At 47.4% G+C, this 21291-nt stretch overlaps 1 protein-coding gene across 2 annotated transcripts in view; it reads left to right on the top strand.

Moving 5' to 3' along the window:
- Spint2 (serine peptidase inhibitor, Kunitz type 2) overlaps positions 1–20908 on the top strand; it is a 28379-nt gene extending 7471 nt beyond the window's left edge. The window contains exons 2-7 of one of the 2 annotated variants that reach the window (XM_016000558.3): positions 13576–13746; positions 16830–16889; positions 17746–17799; positions 18660–18821; positions 19047–19085; positions 20394–20908. In XM_016000558.3, coding sequence (XP_015856044.1) covers positions 13576–13746; positions 16830–16889; positions 17746–17799; positions 18660–18821; positions 19047–19085; positions 20394–20560 — 653 coding nt within the window. In that variant the 3' untranslated portion in view covers positions 20561–20908. The remainder of the gene's footprint in view (positions 1–13575; positions 13747–16829; positions 16890–17745; positions 17800–18659; positions 18822–19046; positions 19086–20393) is intronic. The other variant, XM_006981998.4, reaches the window with a different exon arrangement.
- Positions 20909–21291: the final 383 nt, after the last annotated feature.

The following is a 21291-nucleotide window of genomic DNA, read 5'->3' on the forward strand; positions in this document are numbered from 1 at the left end:
TGTCTAGCCCCTCATTAAAATTTTTTATTTGTGGGTGTGGGTGTGCATGTACTCACATGTGCATGCATGCCAGCGGACAACCTGTAGGGATCAGTTCCGTCCTTTCAGCATGGGTTTCAGGAATTAAACTCAGTTGTCAGGCTTGGTGGTATGCAAGCGCCCTTACCCACCACTTATCCCTACACCCACTGCTTCCCGCCCCCCATATGAATGAGGAAATAAACACAAGGTCAGTGAAGCTGCCTGGAAACCAGCCAGTCGGAGGCAGGATGAATGCACTGCTGGTCCTGTACGGGAACAGCCTCCTTCCCAGGCCCCAGGTGTTCTGCAGTCTGTGTTCCGTCCTTCTCCTAAGTGATCCCACTGTGTCACCCCCTTTGGCCCTTCCTTTGTACCCATAGGGCTTATAATAAGCCCTTTGAATTCGGGGTGTGTTACAGTAATGTTCTTGTGTGAGGCTTTTTCCCTCCTGTCCATGCAAATCGTAGGACCTGCGCCTAATTGCAGATAAGGGCAAGCACACGTCCCCATTTGGTGGGCCCAGCTTGTCCTGAATGGGGATAAGTCACACTACCCTCCATCTCTGGACAGTCTTGAAGAGCATCCCTGCTGGGAGTGGTGACTCTGAAGTGTGATCCCAGCCCTCAGGAGGCTGAGGTAGAAGGATATCAAGTTTAACACAAGCCAGGGAGCAAGCCAAGAAAAGACAAAAAGGGAAAACAATCCCTTTTCGTTCTGGCAAGCCTCTAGATTCACAGGGTAAGCTGAATGCTCATCCATCTTTCACATAATATCTGTTCCCCAAACACTTGTGTTACACTTTGCTCCTAATACTCAGGGAGCTCTGCGCCGACATTAAGCCACACCCTCACCCCTAAATAGCCTCTTCTGTGGGCTGGGATTTGAACCCATGCACATGCTAAACTATGACTGAGCTACCCCCTAGCCTTACATAACAAGTAGTTCTCAGCTAAGGTCTCTGTAGCTCAGACCGCCCGAGACTCAAGATCCTCCTGTGTCTACTTCCGAGTGTGGAGGAGTGCTGGTTTTCAGACGGCAGCACCACAGCTGCTGTAAATTAGTTAGGGTGGGAAAGTGTGTGTGTCTGTGTGTTTGTGTCTTTTGAGACTGTCTCATATCCTGTGCTTGGTTTTTAGCCACTGTTTCTAGCTCATAAGTCAATTTCTTTTATTTATTTATTTATTTATTTATTTATTTATTTATTTATTTATTTATTTATTTATTTATTTATGCTTTCCAAGACAGGGTTTCTCTTAGCCCTGGCTGTCCTGGAACTCGATCCAGGCTGGCCTCAAATTCAGAAATCTGCCTGCCTCTGCCTCCCAAGTGCTGGGACTAAAGGCTTGTACCACTGCCACCTGGTTTATAAATCAGTTTCTAACAAAAAAGATTTAAGATAGCAAAAAGGATGCACACCTTTAATCCCAGCACTCGGGAGGCAGAGGCAGGTGGATCTTTGTGAGTTTGAGGCCAGCCTGGGCTATCGAGTGAGTTCCAGGACAGCCAGGACTACGTTTGTTAAACTCTAACTTTAAAAAATACTCTGCCCTCCACTCCTCTGTCTTGGACATTTTTCTACCCTGGCGCACACGTGTCTATTTTTAACAGCTCAGAGTATTCCCTTATCTGGATGTCTCGGGTTGTTTGGCCAGCACAAACAGATGTGTTGGTGAGACTTTTCAGCTGCTGTAAATCTGTGAGCATCAAGCCCTGTGTGGATGTGTGTGGGGCGTTTACCCACCACCCCCACAGCTTCCCAGAGTTTTCTTGAGTGCGAGCAGCAGGAAATATTAGATAGAAGGATTTATAGCGGAGAATCTTGCGGAGATAAACAGATAGAAAATAAAGGATAGCCTCGAGAGGGCCTGGAACCTATTCCAACGGGCCCGGACTGTCTCTGGTCCAGGGTTTTTATAGAGACGCCAAGGGGTGGAGCAAAAGACCTCCTCCCCCAGCACAGCCAAGTGCAGGCCATCTCAGACACCTGCACTCAGGCCCGTGGTCCTGATCATCCTCTATTCGGACCTGCTGGGTAAAGCCACGAGGAACCCCAGAACGGGCTCCCACAGGTCCCCCCTTCTTAATATATAAAAAAATAACTATTAATGGCTTACAGCAATCTCCATAGCTGTTACACCTCCAAGTATGGGAGTAGAGGATGATATAAATGGCATTTCTCTTTTGAATTAGGTCCAAGGTGACCACAGCAGTCTTAGCTGCCTCAAGCCCTTTCTAAACCAAAACTCTTAAGGCAACTACAAACTTAAAGAATCCCTTAGCTTCATCATTACCATTAACAGGTTAACATAAATATTGCTATACATAGTCACAATTCTCTCAATCTTACAACTCAAAGCAAACTCTTAACAGAACCATTTGAATTAGCATATATGGTGCTATATATAGTTAACAATTTTCTCCGTCTTACAACTTTAACTCACTCATTTGAATTTTCTTGTTAACAGAACATAGGAAAAACTTCGATGTATTCACATCAAACTTAAACATTTCCTCAATTCCACAAAGCCAGGGTGCATTAATATCAATAGGTTTCTGCGAACATAATTCAATCTCATAGCTCCTCCTTTTCTTTATAATTTTTTAAACAAAGTCTCAAACCTAGTTAGAGGAACCCAAACTTATCTGTTTGAACAGTTCCATTTGTAACATAAAACCAGTTCCATAAGTAATTTCATTTTTACATAAACAGTTTCACAAAACAACTCATAAATCACCAGTTAATAAAGCATATACGCATACACAAAATTGCATCTTGATTCTAAGTAGAAATACATTTCTTCATTTAAACAGTTCCATTTTTAACCCAATTCCAAGAAAACTGTTCCTAGGTCATTACTATAAGTAAGCTCAAAATTGTCCCATTGCAATGAAATCTCTATTGTTCATTTCATTTAAGTACCAAAATTCAAATGATAAATATTGGTACTAGCCTTCCAAATTTGAAGAAATCCATAACCAAAATGTTTTTGTAATTTTATCTCATTTTAAATTCAAAAAGTTCAAACAAGAAATAAATTCTGGAAAAAGCCGGGCGTGGTGGCGCACGCCTTTAATCCCAGCACTCGGGAGGCAGAGCCAGGCGGATCTCTGTGAGTTCGAGGCCAGCCTGGTCTACCAAGTGAGCTCCAGGAAAGGCGCAAAGCTATACAGAGAAACCCTGTCTCGAAAAAACCAAAAAAAAAAAAAAAAAAAAAAAAAAAAAGAAATAAATTCTGGTATCAGGCTTTCACTTCCAAATATGAAGAGATGTTTTTCAACCAAAACTTTTTGCAGTTAATTTTTGTTCAAACAAGCGTCTCTGCAACTTTTGTTCTCACAGACAGACCTTTTTAGTTATAGTAAGATTTTAAACCGCACCGTTTTTGCTGTTAGCTCAGGTTTTTCTGTGCTGCGTTGATATTCCACGGATTTCAGCTGCGGATGCCTTGTGCTGGTTCTGGCGTCCGCCATTCTTAGCTTCTTAGCGGCTTCTGGAGCTTTTGAAATCATTTAGACTGCCTACTTTGCAGTCTACTAGGACACTATCTCCTGTGTCTCAGGTGTTTTCACCATATACATTAATAGACTCACACTTAACATTTACACTTTTTCACAAACTCACATATAACATTTTTTTGCCTTGCAAAGCATTTAGACTCATATTCAACATTTACACGTTTTTACAAACTCACATACAACATATTAACATCTACTTATTTATACTTTATAGAACTACTTTAGCAAATATATTTCCTATTAATTCTTATATACTTATCTTATTTCTTATTTAAACTTACATTTACTACTAGCATCTTACAAGCTTATTACTACATGTCTTAAGACTACCTTAGATACTTCTTACAAGCTTATATTCTTAAAGGAACTCTATTGATCTATTTTACAAACTTATATAGGCTACCATTAGCATATATCTAACTTAGCAAACACCTAAAGATTTCTTAACACAGATCTAACAAGGCAGAATTTTACAAACTCACATATCTTATATTCGTCTCTCTACTTCTTACTCTTAATTATTATCACCATCTCTATCAGAAAGATTCTCTTAACTAGACAGGAAGTACGTACATCATTTCTAAAGTTTACAGTTTATAGTTAGCTTTGTTATAAAGCACTGGGATTTAGTGAGTGTTGTCATTATAGAGTTGTGATACTTGTTGCTAGGGGATTGTAACATTCTCAGGACAAAGCCACACCCCAAAGTTGCGAGTTCTCTCAGCAGTTCCGGACAGGCAGAGATGCACTGTCAGCGGTAAACGGTTTTTAACTAGAGGCTGTCCCTTCACCCAAATTCATAATAGCTCCCCTAAGAACTTTAATTCAAACAAACGTTTCTATTACAGCAGTCCTTTTGGTATGCTCTTCTGAAAACTTCACGCTGAGGGTGAAATTATCATATTTAGCTGCTGTAAAGCTCTTCACCAAAAACTGCACAGCTATTAGGTGATATTTTAAGGATTTTAAAGTGACTTGTTTGCTCTTATAGGTAGCTTTTTGTCATCCTACTGTAAAAACTTTGCACAGCTATTAGGGTAAATAAGGCATTTTACCAACGGCGCCCCAAACCACGAAGCACCTAGTTCCGTATCCTTTCAATTTTTCATTGGAACTGACACTTAAACCCTTAGACGACTTTTCCACTTTTTCTTTTAAAAGCTGTATTTTAATTTTAAAGCTGACAAAAGTGTTTCAGGGCAATGTCGCCATCTTTAGCAGAAAAACTACCTTTCCCAGAATGCATTTCCCTTATATCAGTCCATAATATCAGTCCTTTATATCATTTCCCTTATATCAGTCATTTCCCATAGTTCTTTTTGGGTCTGAGAGTCAACTGGTTCTCCTTTACTAGACTTGCTTACAAATTCTTTCCCGGGAGGTTTGAACAAAGCTTTTTGCTTTTGCAATGGGAGATTTGAACAAGCACTTTACATTTTCAGCTATGGGACATTGGGAGGTTTCTGGTCTCTCCTCAGCTGGCTTTAACAGGTGTCTCTCCTTCATCAGACACTGGCCCCCGAATCAGAACCACACCTGCCTCGTTAGCGCGCATTGAGGCTGGCATTTCTGATAGCAACTTTGCTCGGGGCTTGTGTTTGCCTTAGCCAGTCAGTGAAAAATAAGATAATTTGCAACAGAGCTTTTCTATAGCTCCTTCAGAGATTTTCTCCCACTGATCTTATTCTCATTTTGCTTGTTCCTTCCCCCCCAGATGCAGAGCTTCAGGTATCTGTCTGCGGCTCTGTACCTCTGCTAGCTGCCTTTGGAGGTAGGGGCTTTTTTTTCTCCCCCTGAATCTGCCTCAAATTCTGGCAGCTTTGTCAGGTCATGCATTTTCTGGGGAGGCATCTGTCTGGTCTGTTTCTTCAGAGTCTTTCTCCCAGACAGTTCCCAGTTTGGTCTCAGTTTATCCCCTCTACCCCAGAAACAGTTTCTGACACTAGAGCAGCGGCTTTCCCTGCTACTGAAGGTAGGGGCTTTAGTCCGTTTGTTTTCGGGGTCTGTGTTGTTTGCGTACAGACTGAAAATCTAATAAGGGAGGTTTTCGCCATTTCTAAACTCCCATTAGACAGGTGTTTTGCCTCATCAGGCCTTCACCTGGCCCAGTTCCCCAGTGGGTTGCATTTGCTTGTCTGGGTGCTCAGGACAGAGCTTATGCCAAAGGCAATCACCCCTTAGGGCTACACTTAGGGCCCTCATCTCATGGGAGTCAGTTGAAACAAAGCTTTTCTCAAAGAGATGCTTTCTCTGACAGAAAAGAAAGCTTTACTCCTGGATAGGTCTGTTCTGCCCTGGCTGGGCTCTTTCCCCAGACAGCGTTCTGACTCAGCAGCACGACTGCTTCAGACACAGTTCAGATTTACTGTTTTCCCAGAAAGGTCCTTTTTCTAATAGGAAAGCTTTTCAGATTTCTTTTTGCAGTCGTGGACCTATCAACCCGGGACTTGTAGGAAAGTGGACAACTGTGCCGTTCCCACAGGCTTTAGCTTTGTTTGTTCATTAGCAATCTTCCCCTGGGTCCTGCACCTTCCTGCCTCAGCTCTGTGCTCCAGGAAGTTTACAACGCAGGAACCCTAGTATCCCTGAAATGCACTCCAACTCAGACGTTGGCCAGTCGCCTCTGGGTTTTTGCTCAGAAGCGAGGATACAATGCTAACAGTTTTAGGGAATCTTTGCATAGGACGATTAGGAGCACCTTTTCATTCTGAAATGCTCACTCAAAACCTTTGCTGCCTCAGCTCAGCTGTAACTGTGAAGCTTGACTATTTTGCTTTTCTCAGGTAAAGTTTCCTGCCCTTTTTGGGCTCTCTGTAGCTCTTCACCCTTACTCTCCCCAAGCGTTTCCCTCAGGGTACTCTGACCCACTGTCTTTTACTAGCTTGAAGAGACAGAGCTTAGAAGGGTTTTTAGAAACTTGTCCTTGCCTCCTGCATTGCAGGGATGATTTTTAAAGCTCGAAAGAGAACTTAGAGGTTTTGCTGTCTTAAGTTTGTTGTTTTCCCTTAGAGCTAATCACAGGTGGTCCCCATACTAAAATCTTCAGGTGATTCTAATTTTTGTCCTTCTGAGAAAGTTAAAGGCTTTAGTTTCTAAGTTTCTTAAGAGAGAAAGATTAAGGCTTTTTAGAGAGATTTTTCCCCCCAAAATTTTTCAAGAAAAGCTTTAGAGTTTAGGAGAAAGATTTTTTTCCCCAGGAGAAAGACCAACTTTTCCCAAAACTTCCCAACTTTAAACTTTGACTTCTTACACCCCCATTTTTGCCTCAGGGAGAAATTACTTTCTCCTGCCGCTTGGACTTGGCATTTCAGCTGTCCCCAGGTCAAAAGCTTCCATAGGAAACTTTTTCTTCCCCATAAGCTCAAAGAAGAGCTTTTTTACTACCCGTAAAGCCCAAAGAAAGATTTTTTCCCCAGTTTGCTTTCAAAGCCCCCCAAGTTAGAAAATTGAGTTTTTCTGTCTAGTTGCCTTACTTATTTTTTCCTACACAATCTTATACTTCTAAGTTTTTCCTAAACTATATTACTACCCTATATCTTATACTTATCACAGATAGAAATTGAGAAAGGGATAGAAGATAGAAAATTTTGACAGAAGAGAATTTCGCTGCAGCATCGGACATCCTTCCAGTCCGCTTTCCTTTTCTCTCGAGGATAAAACCCCTGCCTCACCAAAAATATATATATATAAAAATATATATATTCCATAACACCGGCATGCCTTTCCACTGGCAGGGCTGACTCAGCACTTTCACCAAAAACTCTGTAATAAAACTATTATTTTCCTTTATCTTTAGTCCCTATTACTTTGTCTTAAGTCCCTGTTCATTTGTCTTTAGTCCCCCCTTTTTTTGTCCCTTTTTTCTTTAGTTCCTTTTTTCCCCTTTTTTTAGTTCCTTTTTTCCCCTTTCTTTAGTCCCTTTTTTTCCCCTTTCTTTAGTCCCTTTTTTTTCCCCTTTCTTTAGTCCTTTTTCTTTAGTCCCTTTTTTTCTTTAGTCCCTGTTCAGGCGCCATTCTGTGGGGCGTTTACCCACCACCCCCACAGCTTCCCAGAGTTTTCTTGAGTGCGAGCAGCAGGAAATATTAGATAGAAGGATTTATAGCGGAGAATCTTGCGGAGATAAACAGATAGAAAATAAAGGATAGCCTCGAGAGGGCCTGGAACCTATTCCAACGGGCCCGGACTGTCTCTGGTCCAGGGTTTTTATAGAGACGCCAAGGGGTGGAGCAAAAGACCTCCTCCCCCAGCACAGCCAAGTGCAGGCCATCTCAGACACCTGCACTCAGGCCCGTGGTCCTGATCATCCTCTATTCGGACCTGCTGGGTAAAGCCACGAGGAACCCCAGAACGGGCTCCCACAGATGTGGTAACAGTTGGTCCTGCTCTGTGCGATCTCTTTTCTGTCTCCCTCATCTCCCCTTCGGTCTCCACCCCCACTTTCTTTTTTAGACAGGGTCTCATTACATAGCTCTGGCTGGGCTGGAACTCACAGAGATCTACCTGCCTCTGCCTCCCTCCTGAGTGCTGGGTTTAGAACTGTGTGCCACCACGTCCGGCTGAAATCTGTTTTTGCTTTTGCTACTTGGGTGGCTTGTGGCCTTCACACTATCTGAAGATCTTCGTAGCTAATAACCCCATTCCCTTTGGCCCTTACCCTTAAGAGTTCTAAGTGGCTTTAATGTGAAGAGCAGAGTTCCCTTCTGCACTGACTAGGCTTTTTGGCAAAGGATAAACTGAGGAATGTGTATGGTGAGGGATGCAAACCTTCAAAGTTTGGGTTGTGGATTCTCCCTTCTCAAGTTATAGTATGTCATGGCGATGAAGGACATTTTCTAAACACTCTTCAAAGGAGGAAGTAACATGTTACCTTTTTAGCTTCTTATTTATTACCATATTTATGCGTGTGTGATGATGTTGTGCGTGGGGGTGGGCACTAGCATACTGCCATGCACTTGGAGGTCAGTTACCTCTTTCCACTGGGATCTAGGGGTCAAACCCAGGTCCTCAGGCTTTAAAGGCCAGTGCCCACTGAACCATCTCACCAATCTCCCAGCCCTAAACTGCAGCTTGTAAAAATGCCAGCCTCTACCCAAGTGCTGTGTTTACAGGTGTGTGCTACCACACCCAGCAGTTTGTTTTTGAATAGTTGAACAAAATCCAGGGAACACTATGTGGTGTTTTGGAAATTATATGAAATTAAGTTTGAGTGCACATAAACAACGTTTGTTGTAGCTCAGCCATCCATTTATGCATTGTCTATGACAGCTTTTGTGCTGTCCTGATGGCAATTGCCAGAGACCATATAATCCACAAAGCCTGTGGTAAAGGCAGTTTCCACATGCCCAGATTTTCATTACCAGTTTTACTCAGTAATCTGAGGCTCTGTGGTAGGGTTCGTGTGTGTGAGCCTCTAGGGTTCATTAGCTGTGAGTACTGGGGATGGGAGAGCAGTCCCAGCTGCTGGCCCAGCTGCTGAGATGGCTGTATGAGCTAACTGGTGCCTGAGGAGTTGCTGATGCTGTTTGGTCACTTGGCATTCTCCACTTGGTTCATATACACACCAGAGCATGTGATTTGTACTGCCCCTTATCCCTGTGATAACCTGTGTGACAGTTTACAGGAAAGAGTCATAGAGGGAACTGCAGGAAAAACAAATGTCCCGAGAGAGAAAGCGGTAACCTTGGAAGTGCAGTTCTCCACTGGCGGAAGAGCTGGCCATGCTGATGCTGCCCCCGTTAGAGGCCTTCCCCACACAGCAGAGCTTGCAAAGGCTTCACAGAAACCAGGGAGGTGGTGCTGCTTCTGTGTGGTGGCTGTCCCAGAGGGAGTGAGACAGCGGACATTTGTAGAGTACAGCAGCTCAGAGCAGGGGCTTTATTTATCTATTTATTTTAGATACAGTTTCATTATATAGCCCTGGCTGTTGTGGAACTCAGAGATCCACCTGCCTCTGACTCGTGAGTGCTGGGTGCTAGGTCCTACGATTAAGACTGTGTACTACCCCACACCAACCCAAGCTGGGGGTGTAGCTCAGTGTTAGAGGTTTTGTTTCACACACCCTGGGTTCCATTCCCTGAATGCACACATTCTGCAAGAGTAAACTGAATGGACATAGAAACGTAAGTGAAAGAAGCCTGGTATATGGAGGTGCACACTTGTAATCTCAGCCTTTAGGGGTTGAGGCTTGAGTTCAAAGCCAGCCGGGGCTGCTGTGTAAGACCGATGCCTCAAAAGAGAAAAAGATCTGGGAGGAGTGGTGAACCCCAGCCTTGGGGGAGGAGAGGGGAGGGGAGGTGGAGCAAGAGGATCACTCCTTCAAAACCATCCACAGCTACATATAGCAAGTTCAAGACCAACTTTGAGAGTTACATAAAACCTGGTTTCATCAAAAAAGAAAACACCAAGGTCCAGATGGTTGTTACTTCATTGGGAGAGAGCAGATGGGAAGATGAGAAAGGGTTGGGGACATGCCTCTGTGGTAGAGAGAGCACTTGCCTACCACATAACATATGAGGGCCCAGGTTCCGGCTCCAGAAGCATAAAGTTAAGCTTAGACGTGATACACACACTGGCGTTAGTATTTCCTGTATCTCTCAGCATATTTGGTGTATTTCTGAAGTAAACTTTCATTGCAGTAAGTACAGCTGCAGCTGTGTATTTGTAGAGATAATTAGGTCTGTCTTGTGAAGCCTGTAAACCAGACTGGTAATGCTTAGGAGCCTAGACTTTGTGAAATGTCCTTTTTAAAAGGTGACAACAGGTGGTGGGTGCTTGGTGTCTCCTGGTTCTTAGGAGGCTGTGAGTTCGAGACCAGCCTTGTCTACATAGAGTTACAGGAAGGTGGGGAAGCTACACAGAGACCCTGTCTCAAAAAAAAAAAAAGGTGGCAACAGATCTTTCCATTTGGCAGAGTAGGGTGAAGTCATGGGAACCATTGGCAGATTGTCTTGGTTAAAACTAGTGACCTGAGAACCAGAGAAACCAGTTTCTTTTTGACAACATTCCCAGACAGAAATCTGTAATTTTACAGCAGCTAATGTTCTAAATGCCTGTCAAATTAGGATTTGTTCCCTTCAGCTTCTTCCTGGTGTTCATGGGGAGAGGGTTTAGGGGGTATAAAAGGGAGATGGACAGACAGAGAGGGGCTTGCTCTGTTCTCCTGGCTGGCCTGGAACTCAGTTTGAGTAGACCAAGCTAGGCTCCAATCAGAGGTGATCCTTGCCCCTGCCTCCTGAGTCCTGGAATTAGGAATGGATGGCCGCCACATCTGCCCCGCCTTCCTGGTTTTCTTACTGGATTTGGAAGTGATAGAATAATTTTGTGTTCTAGGTTGGATGTACCTGTAACCCCAGCATTTGGGAAGCATAGGCAACTTGTAAAGACTGTTCCAAAACAAATTGTGCCTTGGTATGCAGGACTTGAGGCCACAGTGTAGTTCATGGGTAGAGTGCTTGTCTAGGCCCTGGGCTTTTCCTCAGCACTGAAAAGAAGGAACAACTAGAACAGGAGACATATCTTTTCATGATTACCTGCAGATAACTCAGACCAGTCATTTTTCTTTTTTTCGTTTTTTTTTTCCCCCAAGACAGGATCTCTAGCTGGTCTGGCACTGGCTATGTAGACCAGGCTGGCCTTAAACTCAAGAGCACTGCCTGCCTCTGCCTTCGGGTCGCCACCACACCCAACTAAACCATTCTTTTTGTTTAATAGTGAAAGTCTTGTTAAGAAAGAACTTGCTGAAATTATGTCCAACCACATCCTTTTCAGCCTTGGCTAGCACTTCTGGCATGTTACTGCGGTGACCGTAACTGAGAGCAAAGGCTTCTGATGGAGGGAATTTGCTTTGTGAGCTCTCAGATTGTGATGAAGGCCCGAGGAATGTTGGTTGTTTCCCACTGCCTAGTGATGTCAGTGGAGCGCCCCTCCACTGCTCTGAGGAGGAGCCCTTGTCCTAGCACCTGGGCTCTGAGCAGATCAGAGGGAGTTTAGGTCTCCTCTCCAAGCTTCAGTGCCCTTGTTTGGAAGTAAAGGGGTTTATTGTTGATTCTGTTTCATTGTGAAGATTACGGCTATTATTATTTCTATTTAGCGTGTATTTGTGCGCATGTGCCCTCTCAAAAGCATGCCATAGCACTTGAGGTCAGAGGAGGACACCTTTTGCAAGTGGATTCTTCCACCATGTAGGTACCAGGGATTGAACTAAGCTGTCCAGCTTGGCTGCAAGTGCTGAATCATCTTGCCAATGTTCCGGGTTTTGTTGTTGTTTCCAGACAGTGTCCTGTGGCCATACTTGGATTTGCTGTGTTGCTGAGTGAGATAAGCTTTAAATTCCTGCTCTTTCTGCCTCTACGTCCCACAAGCTGGGATTATGGGTGTGCACCAGCCCACTGTACCTAAAACTACAGAAAGCAACCACAATCACAGCTGGTGGCTACCAGGACTCTCAGCTCAGCGTGACTTCTGTAGCACTGGGTCCCCTCCTGTTTTCCGTGTGGGGTCCTGACTGGGTCCTGTGATCCTCTTCATTTTGTCTTGTTGTTGGCCGTGCCGCCTCCTCCACCTGGCAGTGTGTAGGCTGAGCCAAATTGAAACCAGAAGATTCTGTTGGGTGTGTTTACTCTGGGCATTGTTGATCCATCCTGTGTTTTGTGACCTTTGGCATATTGTCAGAAGCACCTGTTGCAAGTGTATACCAGCTGGTTCTTTTTCTTTTCTTCCTGAGATCGCCTTGAGCCTTGTACGTAGTAGGCAAGTGTGTTACCACTGAGTGAGGTGCCACTGGTTTTTCTTGTATTTATTAAAATTTTGAGATGGGATCTTACTAATTGGCCTTGAACTTTCCATCCCTCTTGGAAAGTAGCTCCAAGTAGCTAGGATGACAGACCTGTGCCATGAGCTTTGCTAGGGGGATGGTTCAAGTCACAAGCAAGAGGACCAGCACCCAAATGAAAGCCAGATGTAGTTGCAAGCATCTAACTCAGTGCTGGAGGAAGTCTGGGAGTGATATGTGCCACTGCATCCAGGCTTTTGGGGAGGTTCCCGGGGTGGAACTCAGGTCATCAGGCTTGTGCTAGTCCTTTTACCCACTGAGCCGTCTTGCTGGCCTGGACTGTTCCTTTTCTGCTAGCTAGTTGAGCTTTACTGGCATGTGTGGGAGTTGCTGAGGGAAGGCTTTGTCTTGCACAGTAGTGATGTGCTGTGTCTATAGTTGGTGTTTTGAGAACATCTGGTTCCGTGTGCCCATCATCCTAACAGTTTGAGAGATGCAGTGGAAGCACAAACCCAAGATTATCTCCTGTGGTGGAATAGCCTTGGCGTGAGCAAGCTGGAGAGGAACAAGGGCAGCTTGTGAGCACGTGCATGGCTCAGGGGAGGACAGTGCGCCACTGCAGAGGAAGGCATGGGACCTGTGATCAGGTTCTGGTGGCTTTCCATTCTCGACGCCCTCCAAGAATAGAAACTCCTTTAGTTCCAGCGATTCCCTTGCCTTATCCACGCCCCCCTGACCAGCCTCTAACAGTGACTGCAAATGCGTCTGACTGGAATACCGTGGTTGGTATTTTTCTCTTTGATTGGAGCGGCAAATCTTAGGACTTCCTGGAACCCAGACCCACGAGCTGTGTTGCCCTTTAGAGATGAGAAACTAGAGTTAGGAAGCTTGAGTCTGAGGTTCTTGGATTTGAGTGTGTTTGTATACTGATTGTCTTTGTGGGAGGGTATTCAGGGCCTGGCATCTAGGGCCTGGCATGTGTCTAGCAAGTGCTCTGCTGAGCCATGCCCTCACCTGTGCATCTCTGTTAAGGAAGAAGTCAGGGACAGAAGCCACCTGCAGCTGCAGCTGCATCAGGTGCTTTGGACTTGGTTGCCAGGTGATGTGTTTCTTTCCATATAAGGCGACAGTATCAACACAGGCCCAGAATACTTTGCTTGTCCTTTGGAGTATCTTGAAGACCCCGGACTTTCTCCTATAGAATATGTGCCTGTCCTTTGACCCTAGGATTGCCCGCATCAACCCACATGGGTTCTGTTTTGTTTCAGAGTCTTGTGGCCTTTCAAAGGTAGTGGGGAAATGCCGGGCTTCCATCCCCAGGTGGTGGTACAATGTCACTGATGGATCCTGCCAGCCATTTGTGTATGGAGGCTGTGAAGGCAATGGCAATAACTACCAGAGCAAGGAGGAGTGTCTTGAGAAGTGTGCTGGTGTCACTGGTAAGGCTGGAGTTTGGAGAATTTGGTGCTTAGAGTTCATTGATGGGATGTGGGTATTTTCTGTCTGCTGGGTCTTCACTCAGTTCAGAACCTGGGATGGTGTGGGATTCAAAAGCAAAAGCAGGCCCAGTGTGCTGGTCCCTTGGCCATACTGGTTTCACAGCCGGCTCTCTTATTTCTTACCAGAAAGAGTCAAACTACTACCAGGCCTCCTGATTCACTCCTACAGGTCCTTGCTCTCTGGGCATTAGGGTTATTTTTTACCTCTGTCTCCTCACTTGCTGGCTACTCTCTCTTGGCTTTGAGCTATGCATCCAGAAATCAGATAGGCATCTTAAGGTTGTGTGAAGGTGATAGGCAGTGGCCTGGGCAGTGACCTCGGTCTGCTGCAGGGAGTGAAGTGCTCAAGTCTGAGCAGGAGGACGGACAGTTTGCTTTTTGGAGAGATGGGGGTAGGAACTGATGTTAGTGTTTTGACACATGGTTTTACTGTCATCCAAGCAAGTCTTAAAGTCTTGATCTTGCTGCTTCTGCCTCTCAAGTGCTTAGCTTACAGGTGCCCACCACCATGCCTAGCTAGGGTGTGATTTTAGATGGTGCAGGCCAGTCCTTCACCTTTTGAGTGGTAACTGGTTGGTTCATCGGGAAACTGAGTAAAGAAAATGTCATTTCCGTGCGTTTCCCTCTCCTGTGTGGAGGGAAGAGTTGGGAAATATTGTCTGCTCCCCTTTGATGTGCTGTGACCATCTTAGAAATAGAGTTGAAGCCGGGCGTTGGTGGCGCATGCCTTTAATCCCAGCACTTGGGAGGCAGAGGCAGGCGGATCTCTGTGAGTTCGAGGCCAGCCTGGGCTACCAAGTGAGCTCCAGGAAAGGTGCAAAGCTACACAGAGAAACCCTGTCTTGAAAAACCAAAAAAAAAAAAAAGAAAGAAAGAAAGAAAGAAGGAAGGAAGGAAGGAAGGAAGGAAGGAAGGAAGGAAGGAAGGAAGGAAAAGAAAGAAGAAAGAAAGAGAGTTGAAGTGACCATGAACAGGAGACAGTGGGCATAAGGCACTCACTGTCTCCCTGGACATGGTCCAGAACCTGACTCCAGCCGCAAGGGCCCGGACAGACAGCCCGTGGTGGGCATTTGGTTGTGTGTCTCTTGGCACTCTCATGGGAAGGAAGCTGTAAGGCGAGCTGAGAACTGCCAGAGCCACTGGTCCCTGGACTCCTTGCCAGTTCTGCTGAGGGTGTATGCCAGTTTATTAACTTGTAATGGGAACTAGAACCTCCCAGGGGACCAGACTGTCCCTGTGCCTGCATTCAGTCTACATAGGCAAGCCTTTTAGCAAATTGCTTGAAAGTGGCCTGATGAGGGTACAGGTGGGCAGATTGAGGTGAGCTGGCTTATGAAGTGACTGCTGAATGACATCAGGCCAGGCCAGCCCCAGACATATCCACCTACTCTCTTAATTTGTGGTGGAGACAAAAATTACATCAGATGCCAGGCACAGTGTTACCCAGCTCCAAAATTGAGAGGCTGAGGCAGGTGGATTCCAGGAGTTAAGAGACCAGCCTGGGCAATATAGCAAGATTGTCTGTCAAAAAAAGAAACACCCACATAAAAAAAACTTTTTGGGGCTGGAGAGATGGCCCTGTGGTTAAGAGTACTGGCTACTCTTCCACAGGACCCAGGTTCAATTCCCAGCACCCACATGGCAGCTCACAACTGTCTATAACTGCAGTTCCAGAGGATCCAACACACTCATAGATAAATGAGCACATAAAATAAATAAAGTATATTTTTAAAAACTCTTTTTGAAGTTTATTTGTTGCTTCACTCTCCGCCCCCACCCCACCCTCCTCTACTGGGACAAGGTCTGTGTGTTGCCTGGGCTGGCCGCTTTGAGCACCATGCCTCAGCCTGCCAAGTAGTTGGCTCTACAGGTGTCACCATGCTTAGTATATCACCTCAGCCATTCTGAGTGTGTGGGTCAGCAGTACTACAAACACCGCACTGTTGTGTGCCTTTAAAATTCGAGATAAATAAAATACAAACTGGATGTGATGGTTCATGCCTAATCCTCCTACAGGAGGATTTCTACAAGTCTGAGGCCAGCTGGACTATATGGTTCTAGGCCAGTCTGAGGGACAGGGCGATACTCTGTATAAAAAGTCAAAATAAGGAGCTGGAGAGACGGCTTAGCAGTCAAGAGCATTCACTGTTTTTACAGAGGACCAGGGTTCAGTTCCCAGCACCCATCTCAGGCAGCTCACAGCCACCTTAGACCCCAGTTCCTAAATCCAGTACCCTTTTTTGGCTTCCTTAGGCATCTGTAGGCAGGTGGTATATATAAGCTCATGTTCATTCAGGCATGCACACATTTTTTTTTAAATAAATAAATGTTTAGAAGAAAAGCACCCCTCCTCCCCAAATGTAGAGGCAGCTCTCCCTGAGAAAGGCACACCCACGTATGTCTTATCCTTTCCCTAAGCATCTCCATTGATCATTCTTTGCTTAAGGTCTGTGTTCAGATGGGGACAGTGAGATGGCTTAGTGGTAAAGGCAACCTGGTGGAAGGGGAGTCACCTGACCTTCACACGTACCCCAGGACAGACACACGCATACAAAGTATCATAAATAAAAAGACGTTAAAGATCTATATTAAAAATGTGTGACTCAGCCGGGCGGTGGTGGCAGCGGCGGCACACGTCTTTAATCCCAGCACTCGGGAGGCAGAGGCAGAAGGATCTCTGTGAGTTCGAGGCCAGTCTGGTCTACAGAGTGAGTTCCAGGAAAGGCGAAAGCTACACAGGGAAACCCTGTCTCGAAGAACCAAACAAAATGTCGTAACTCCAACTCTACTTCCAGGGAGAGAGAGAGACAGGCTCCACAGAGTATGTGGCCCTGGGAGCCCTATGGAAAGTCTTTTTGCTCCAGCTTGTGCTGGTTCCTCAGGCAGTCCCGCTGCCTCTAAATATCAAAAGCTTGTGGCCCTCAGACACCCCAGGGGCTCCACAGAAGGGAGAAGGAGGGTTGGTTGTGGCACACAGGACCCACCTGACCACGCCTTTCTTCTCTGGCTTTGTCCCCTCACAGAGAACACCCTTGAGGGTGTGGCCAGGGACAGGAATGGAGCCGACTCTCCCGTCCTGAGTGGTAAGTTCCCAAAGCGCCCGCATGGCGACTGTGACGGGACACTTGTAATTGGGAATCGGAAGGGCTTCCACCTCCAGTGCACCAGCAGCGTGCGCTTCGTGGGCCAGCAACGCGAGGGCCGAGGACTGGCTAAGGACTGGTGCTCGCAGACACGGGCTTCCCTCCAGGGGGCTGTCTGCTGGGCTGGGTCCTCTGCCCCCACCCTCTGTCCTCTGCTGCCCTTCGTCTAGAGCTTTGTGTTAGTTTGCTTTGTAGTGCTGGCAGGAGCCGCCCCGCTCCTCTTTTATGCTTAGGGACTCTGCGGCAGGAGCCTGGGTGAGTGGCCCCTTCCACAGAGGGTGGACTGCATACGCCTCGCGGGGACAGCTTTCCTCCCCGTGGCCAGTCCCTTGCACCACAGGCTGGGCCCTGGCCCTCTGTCTCTGACACCGAGCGCGTGTGGAGTCTGGTGGCCGCTGGGGCTCGCCTGGCTTGCAGAGAGCCCGGGTTAGGCTGAGCGCTTCCCAGTTGTCCCAGGCCCTGGATGCTATGTAGGAGCCTGCATGGTGACTCTTATTTCCAGCCTGTCTCTGAAGGGAATTTCCCCAGTAAATATAAAAGTGCCTGGGAGTGTCAGGTGTGAACAAAGCTATGTTCTTGATCACCTCAGAAACATGGGTGCAGTTAGTTTCCATAGTAACCACTGAAGGGGCAGGAGCCCCACCTACCTCCAGTGTTCATTCAGAGTGTCCTGTGCTCCAGAGGACATCAGACCAAGGGATAGGTCTACCTTTTAATGCTCCCTCCATGGGCCTTTCCAGTCAGCCCTGCTAGGCCAATCATCCTGTGTCCTCCTAACCAGACTTTTGTATTGCAGTTCCCAGAAAGCAGGACTCGGAGGACCTCTCTGGTGAGATCTTCAACTATGAAGGTATAACTGAACAAATTGCATCCTTATGTGGCTGGCATTGAGACTCACTAGGAGGAACTTGTTAAGCAGGGCCGCCAAACCTTGACTTTGGAGCTGGGATTGGAATGGCGGGCAGCAGTGGGGACCCAGGCTGTCAGGAATCAGTGTGCCAGCAGAGTGAAGGCAGGACGCTGTGTGCTTCTAGAACTTACCTCCACCTTGACTCTCTCAGCTCTGTGGCTCTGGACAGGAGCTGTGCCCTGTATGTGATTCCCATGTGTGAAGTGAAGGGCCCAGAACAGAGGAGAGGGTGCCCTGGTACATGTAAGGTGCCCGGGACTGTGTGGCCTCAGACAACATGGCCATGGTTGTCTACAAGGTGCCAAAAATGAATCCAGCCCCCCACCCCTGGTGGTATGCAACTGAAATCCCATCACTTGGGGGTGGGGGGGTTGAGACAGTAGGATTGCCACGAGTTCAAAAATTACTCTGGACCACACAATTGCATAACAACACACATCCTCTCCCCCCCCACACACACATATGTGAGAGAGAGAGAGAGAGAGAGAGAGAGAGAGAGAGAGAGAGAGAGAGGAGAGAGGAGAGAGGAGAGAGGAGAGAGGAGAGAGGAGAGAGGAGAGAGGAGAGAGGAGAGAGGAGAGAGGAGAGAGGAGAGAGGAGAGAGGAGAGAGAGAAGAAAGAATAAGAAAATGTACAGCTGGCGTCAAGGGTCCAGACTGGCTGTGTCTGACCCCCAGACTTTTCAGCATGCAGCTGGCACTCCATCTGCTAAGCAGTCCATTTAGGCATTCTAGGCTTGCCTCTGCTCCTCTTGGCCCTGCTGATTGGTCCTCCTGAGGCTCTCTTGCTCTTGCTTCTAGAATACTGTGTCCCAAAGGCTGTCACTGGGCCTTGCCGCGCAGCCTTCCCTCGCTGGTACTATGATGCTGAGAAGAATTCCTGTGCCAGCTTCATCTACGGCGGGTGCCGGGGCAACAAGAACAGCTACCTCTCCCAGGAGGCGTGCATGCAGCGGTGCTCTGGCAAGTCAGCTGAGCCCATCCCTGGACCACAAGGGCCCTTGAGAGGCCCTGTCCCTGTCCCTCTCCCTAAAATGTCTATCAGACCCTTGAATGACAAGGTCTCAGAACCTCTAGAGCTCCTGGGGAGAGCCCCGGTGTTCGGGAGGCAGAGGGGACCCATTTTGGTCCCAGTCCTGAGGATAGAGAGCACAGTGGACTGACCTCAGCATTTTGTGTTCTCTTTAGGCAAACAGGTGTATCCTCTTCTGACCCTTGGAACAAAAGGTAAGTGGCCCTTAGCCTTCTCTGCCTGCCTCCCACCTCCCTGCCCCTGGCCTTCTGGACTAGCTGGGCTCTGCCCAGCTGTGTTTTCTGCCCTGCTTATAATGCTCCTCGCTGGAATGTCCTTGTGGCAGAGTGCTGTGTCTCTGTGAAAGTGACTAGGCAGCTGGGACGTGTGGACATTGTCCTACAGTAAACACTACACATTTGGGGCTGAGCCTGAACCCCCAGGCAGACTGAACCACAGGGAAGGAGGGTGGGTCTGGCAGACAGGCCTGTCCTCTGGAGTCCACACACAGGCCGGAGGGGAACTCCGGTTTGGAGGGGACTTAACTGCCATGGGGCGTGAAGAGGTGGTCGGGGTGTCTGGTTGTTACAGTCTGGCCTGGCGAGGAGACCCTGTACCCTCCTACTTCTGCTTCTGAGCCTTTGTGTGCACAGTGGGTGCCAGCCTGTGGGCCTGCCATACTGGTTTGGCCTCTTGCTCTTTTTCCCTGTTAAGGGGCCGAGACCTGGCCGACAAGTCTGCCTTGTTCCAGAAGTAGAATCCACTTCTCAGGGCTGGGGCTGGAAAGGTGCCCAGGTCTTGAGGGCTGGTTGTGGGTGGAGTTAGGCAGGGGATTGCCCCAAAAGGGTAGATAGGTCCTATAGGCAGTGCAGGAGGGAGCCAGGTAAATGTCACAGGGAGTCACATGCCTGACATGGAGCCCCACCTGGAAAGGAAGCATCTTAACTGACCAGTGAGGCAGCCGCAGTTATTCACCCGCAATTAGGAATGCTGGGGTCCCTCCCAGCACTGCTGAGTACACCCTCACCAGCCAGACTTCAGGGCTCAGGCAGCCACCGGCAGGGGCTCTTCTGTTGCCATCCAGGGGTTCCAGGCTAGACTCGGCTACATAGGAAGTTTAAAGTCATCTTGGGCCACTTGGGACCTGTCTCAGATGACCAAAACAGGGCGGGTGCGATGGTTCAGCAGGCAAGGGTCCCTGCCTCCCACCCTGAGAGTGCAGGTTCCGTCCCCAGCACCACATGGTGGCTCACAGCCATCTGTACCACGAGTTAAGGGAATCCAGTGTTCTCTTTCGGCTTCCTCGGGGGTGCCCAGACATACATGCAGGCAAAACACACATAAACAAAGTTGTAAACTACAAGAGCCGTTCTATATAGGTGGCATTGCTGGGGACCGCCCTGGCAGGCAGTCTCCAGATTCCCGGGTTGAGGAGGGCACCTGGTCCTCTTCCGAGTCTCTTGGGCTGCTGGCCCTCTCTGTCCATGTTCCTCCTTATCCTACCTGTCCCCTCTTATTCCTAGCGGTGATCCTGGTGGGGCTGTTCGTGATGGCCCTGATCCTCCTCCTGGGAGCCTCTGTGGTCTGCCTGGTCCGCATGGCACGCAGGAAGCAGGAGCGTGCTCTCCGCACCGTCTGGAGCACTGGGGATGACAAGGAGCAGCTGGTGAAGAACTCCTACGTCTTGTAAAGGCCCCGATGCTGGGAGAAGCAGGGAGGGAGAACACGTGCTTCTTAAAGTAGAGCAACTGCTTGTATCTGTGAGATCATTAGGGAAGTTTGGTCTCTGGTTGCCGTGGTAAGGAGGGTCAGGGAGGCACTTCCTAGGCCTGTTTGGCTACTTCGATCCCCTGACTAGTCCTCCAGTAGCTCTCTCTGCCTCTCCAGCCATGGCCTCCTTTAGCATCTCTAGTAGTCCTGGTAGCTTGCTTTCTTTGTTTGTTTGATTTATGTGGTTTTTTAAGTAGATAAAGTTTTTTTTAATTGGGATTCTGAAAGGAAAAAAATATATGTTTAATAAAGTGGGCCTTTTAAAATACTATGTAGTTTTCTTCTTTTTTTTTTTTTTGGTGTGTGTGTGTGTGTGTGTGTGTGTGTGTGTGTGACTACTGATAACATCTGCCCAAGTCTATCTCAGAACTTGATGTGCATCTGCAGACGGGCCTTTGCTCCCATGTTGTGTGTTAGAGACGACTATGTTTTTGGCTTTTTTTTCTGTACCATATAGGGTCCTGTGTGCCCCAAGCTGACATTAAGCTCTTACGGAGCTGACAGGATGTGAGCTTGCTGCCAGCTCCTGAGTGCTGACATTCCAGGTGTGTGTCCCTACACCTAGACTACTCAGTACTGAGGATGGAACTCCGGACTTCCTCTGCGACAGGCAAGAACTTCACTGACAGAACTGCATCCCAAGCTTCCTCA

The sequence above is a fragment of the Peromyscus maniculatus genome, chromosome 1, assembly GCF_049852395.1.
Source record: "Peromyscus maniculatus bairdii isolate BWxNUB_F1_BW_parent chromosome 1, HU_Pman_BW_mat_3.1, whole genome shotgun sequence".
In the NCBI taxonomy this organism is placed as follows: Eukaryota; Metazoa; Chordata; class Mammalia; order Rodentia; family Cricetidae; genus Peromyscus; species Peromyscus maniculatus.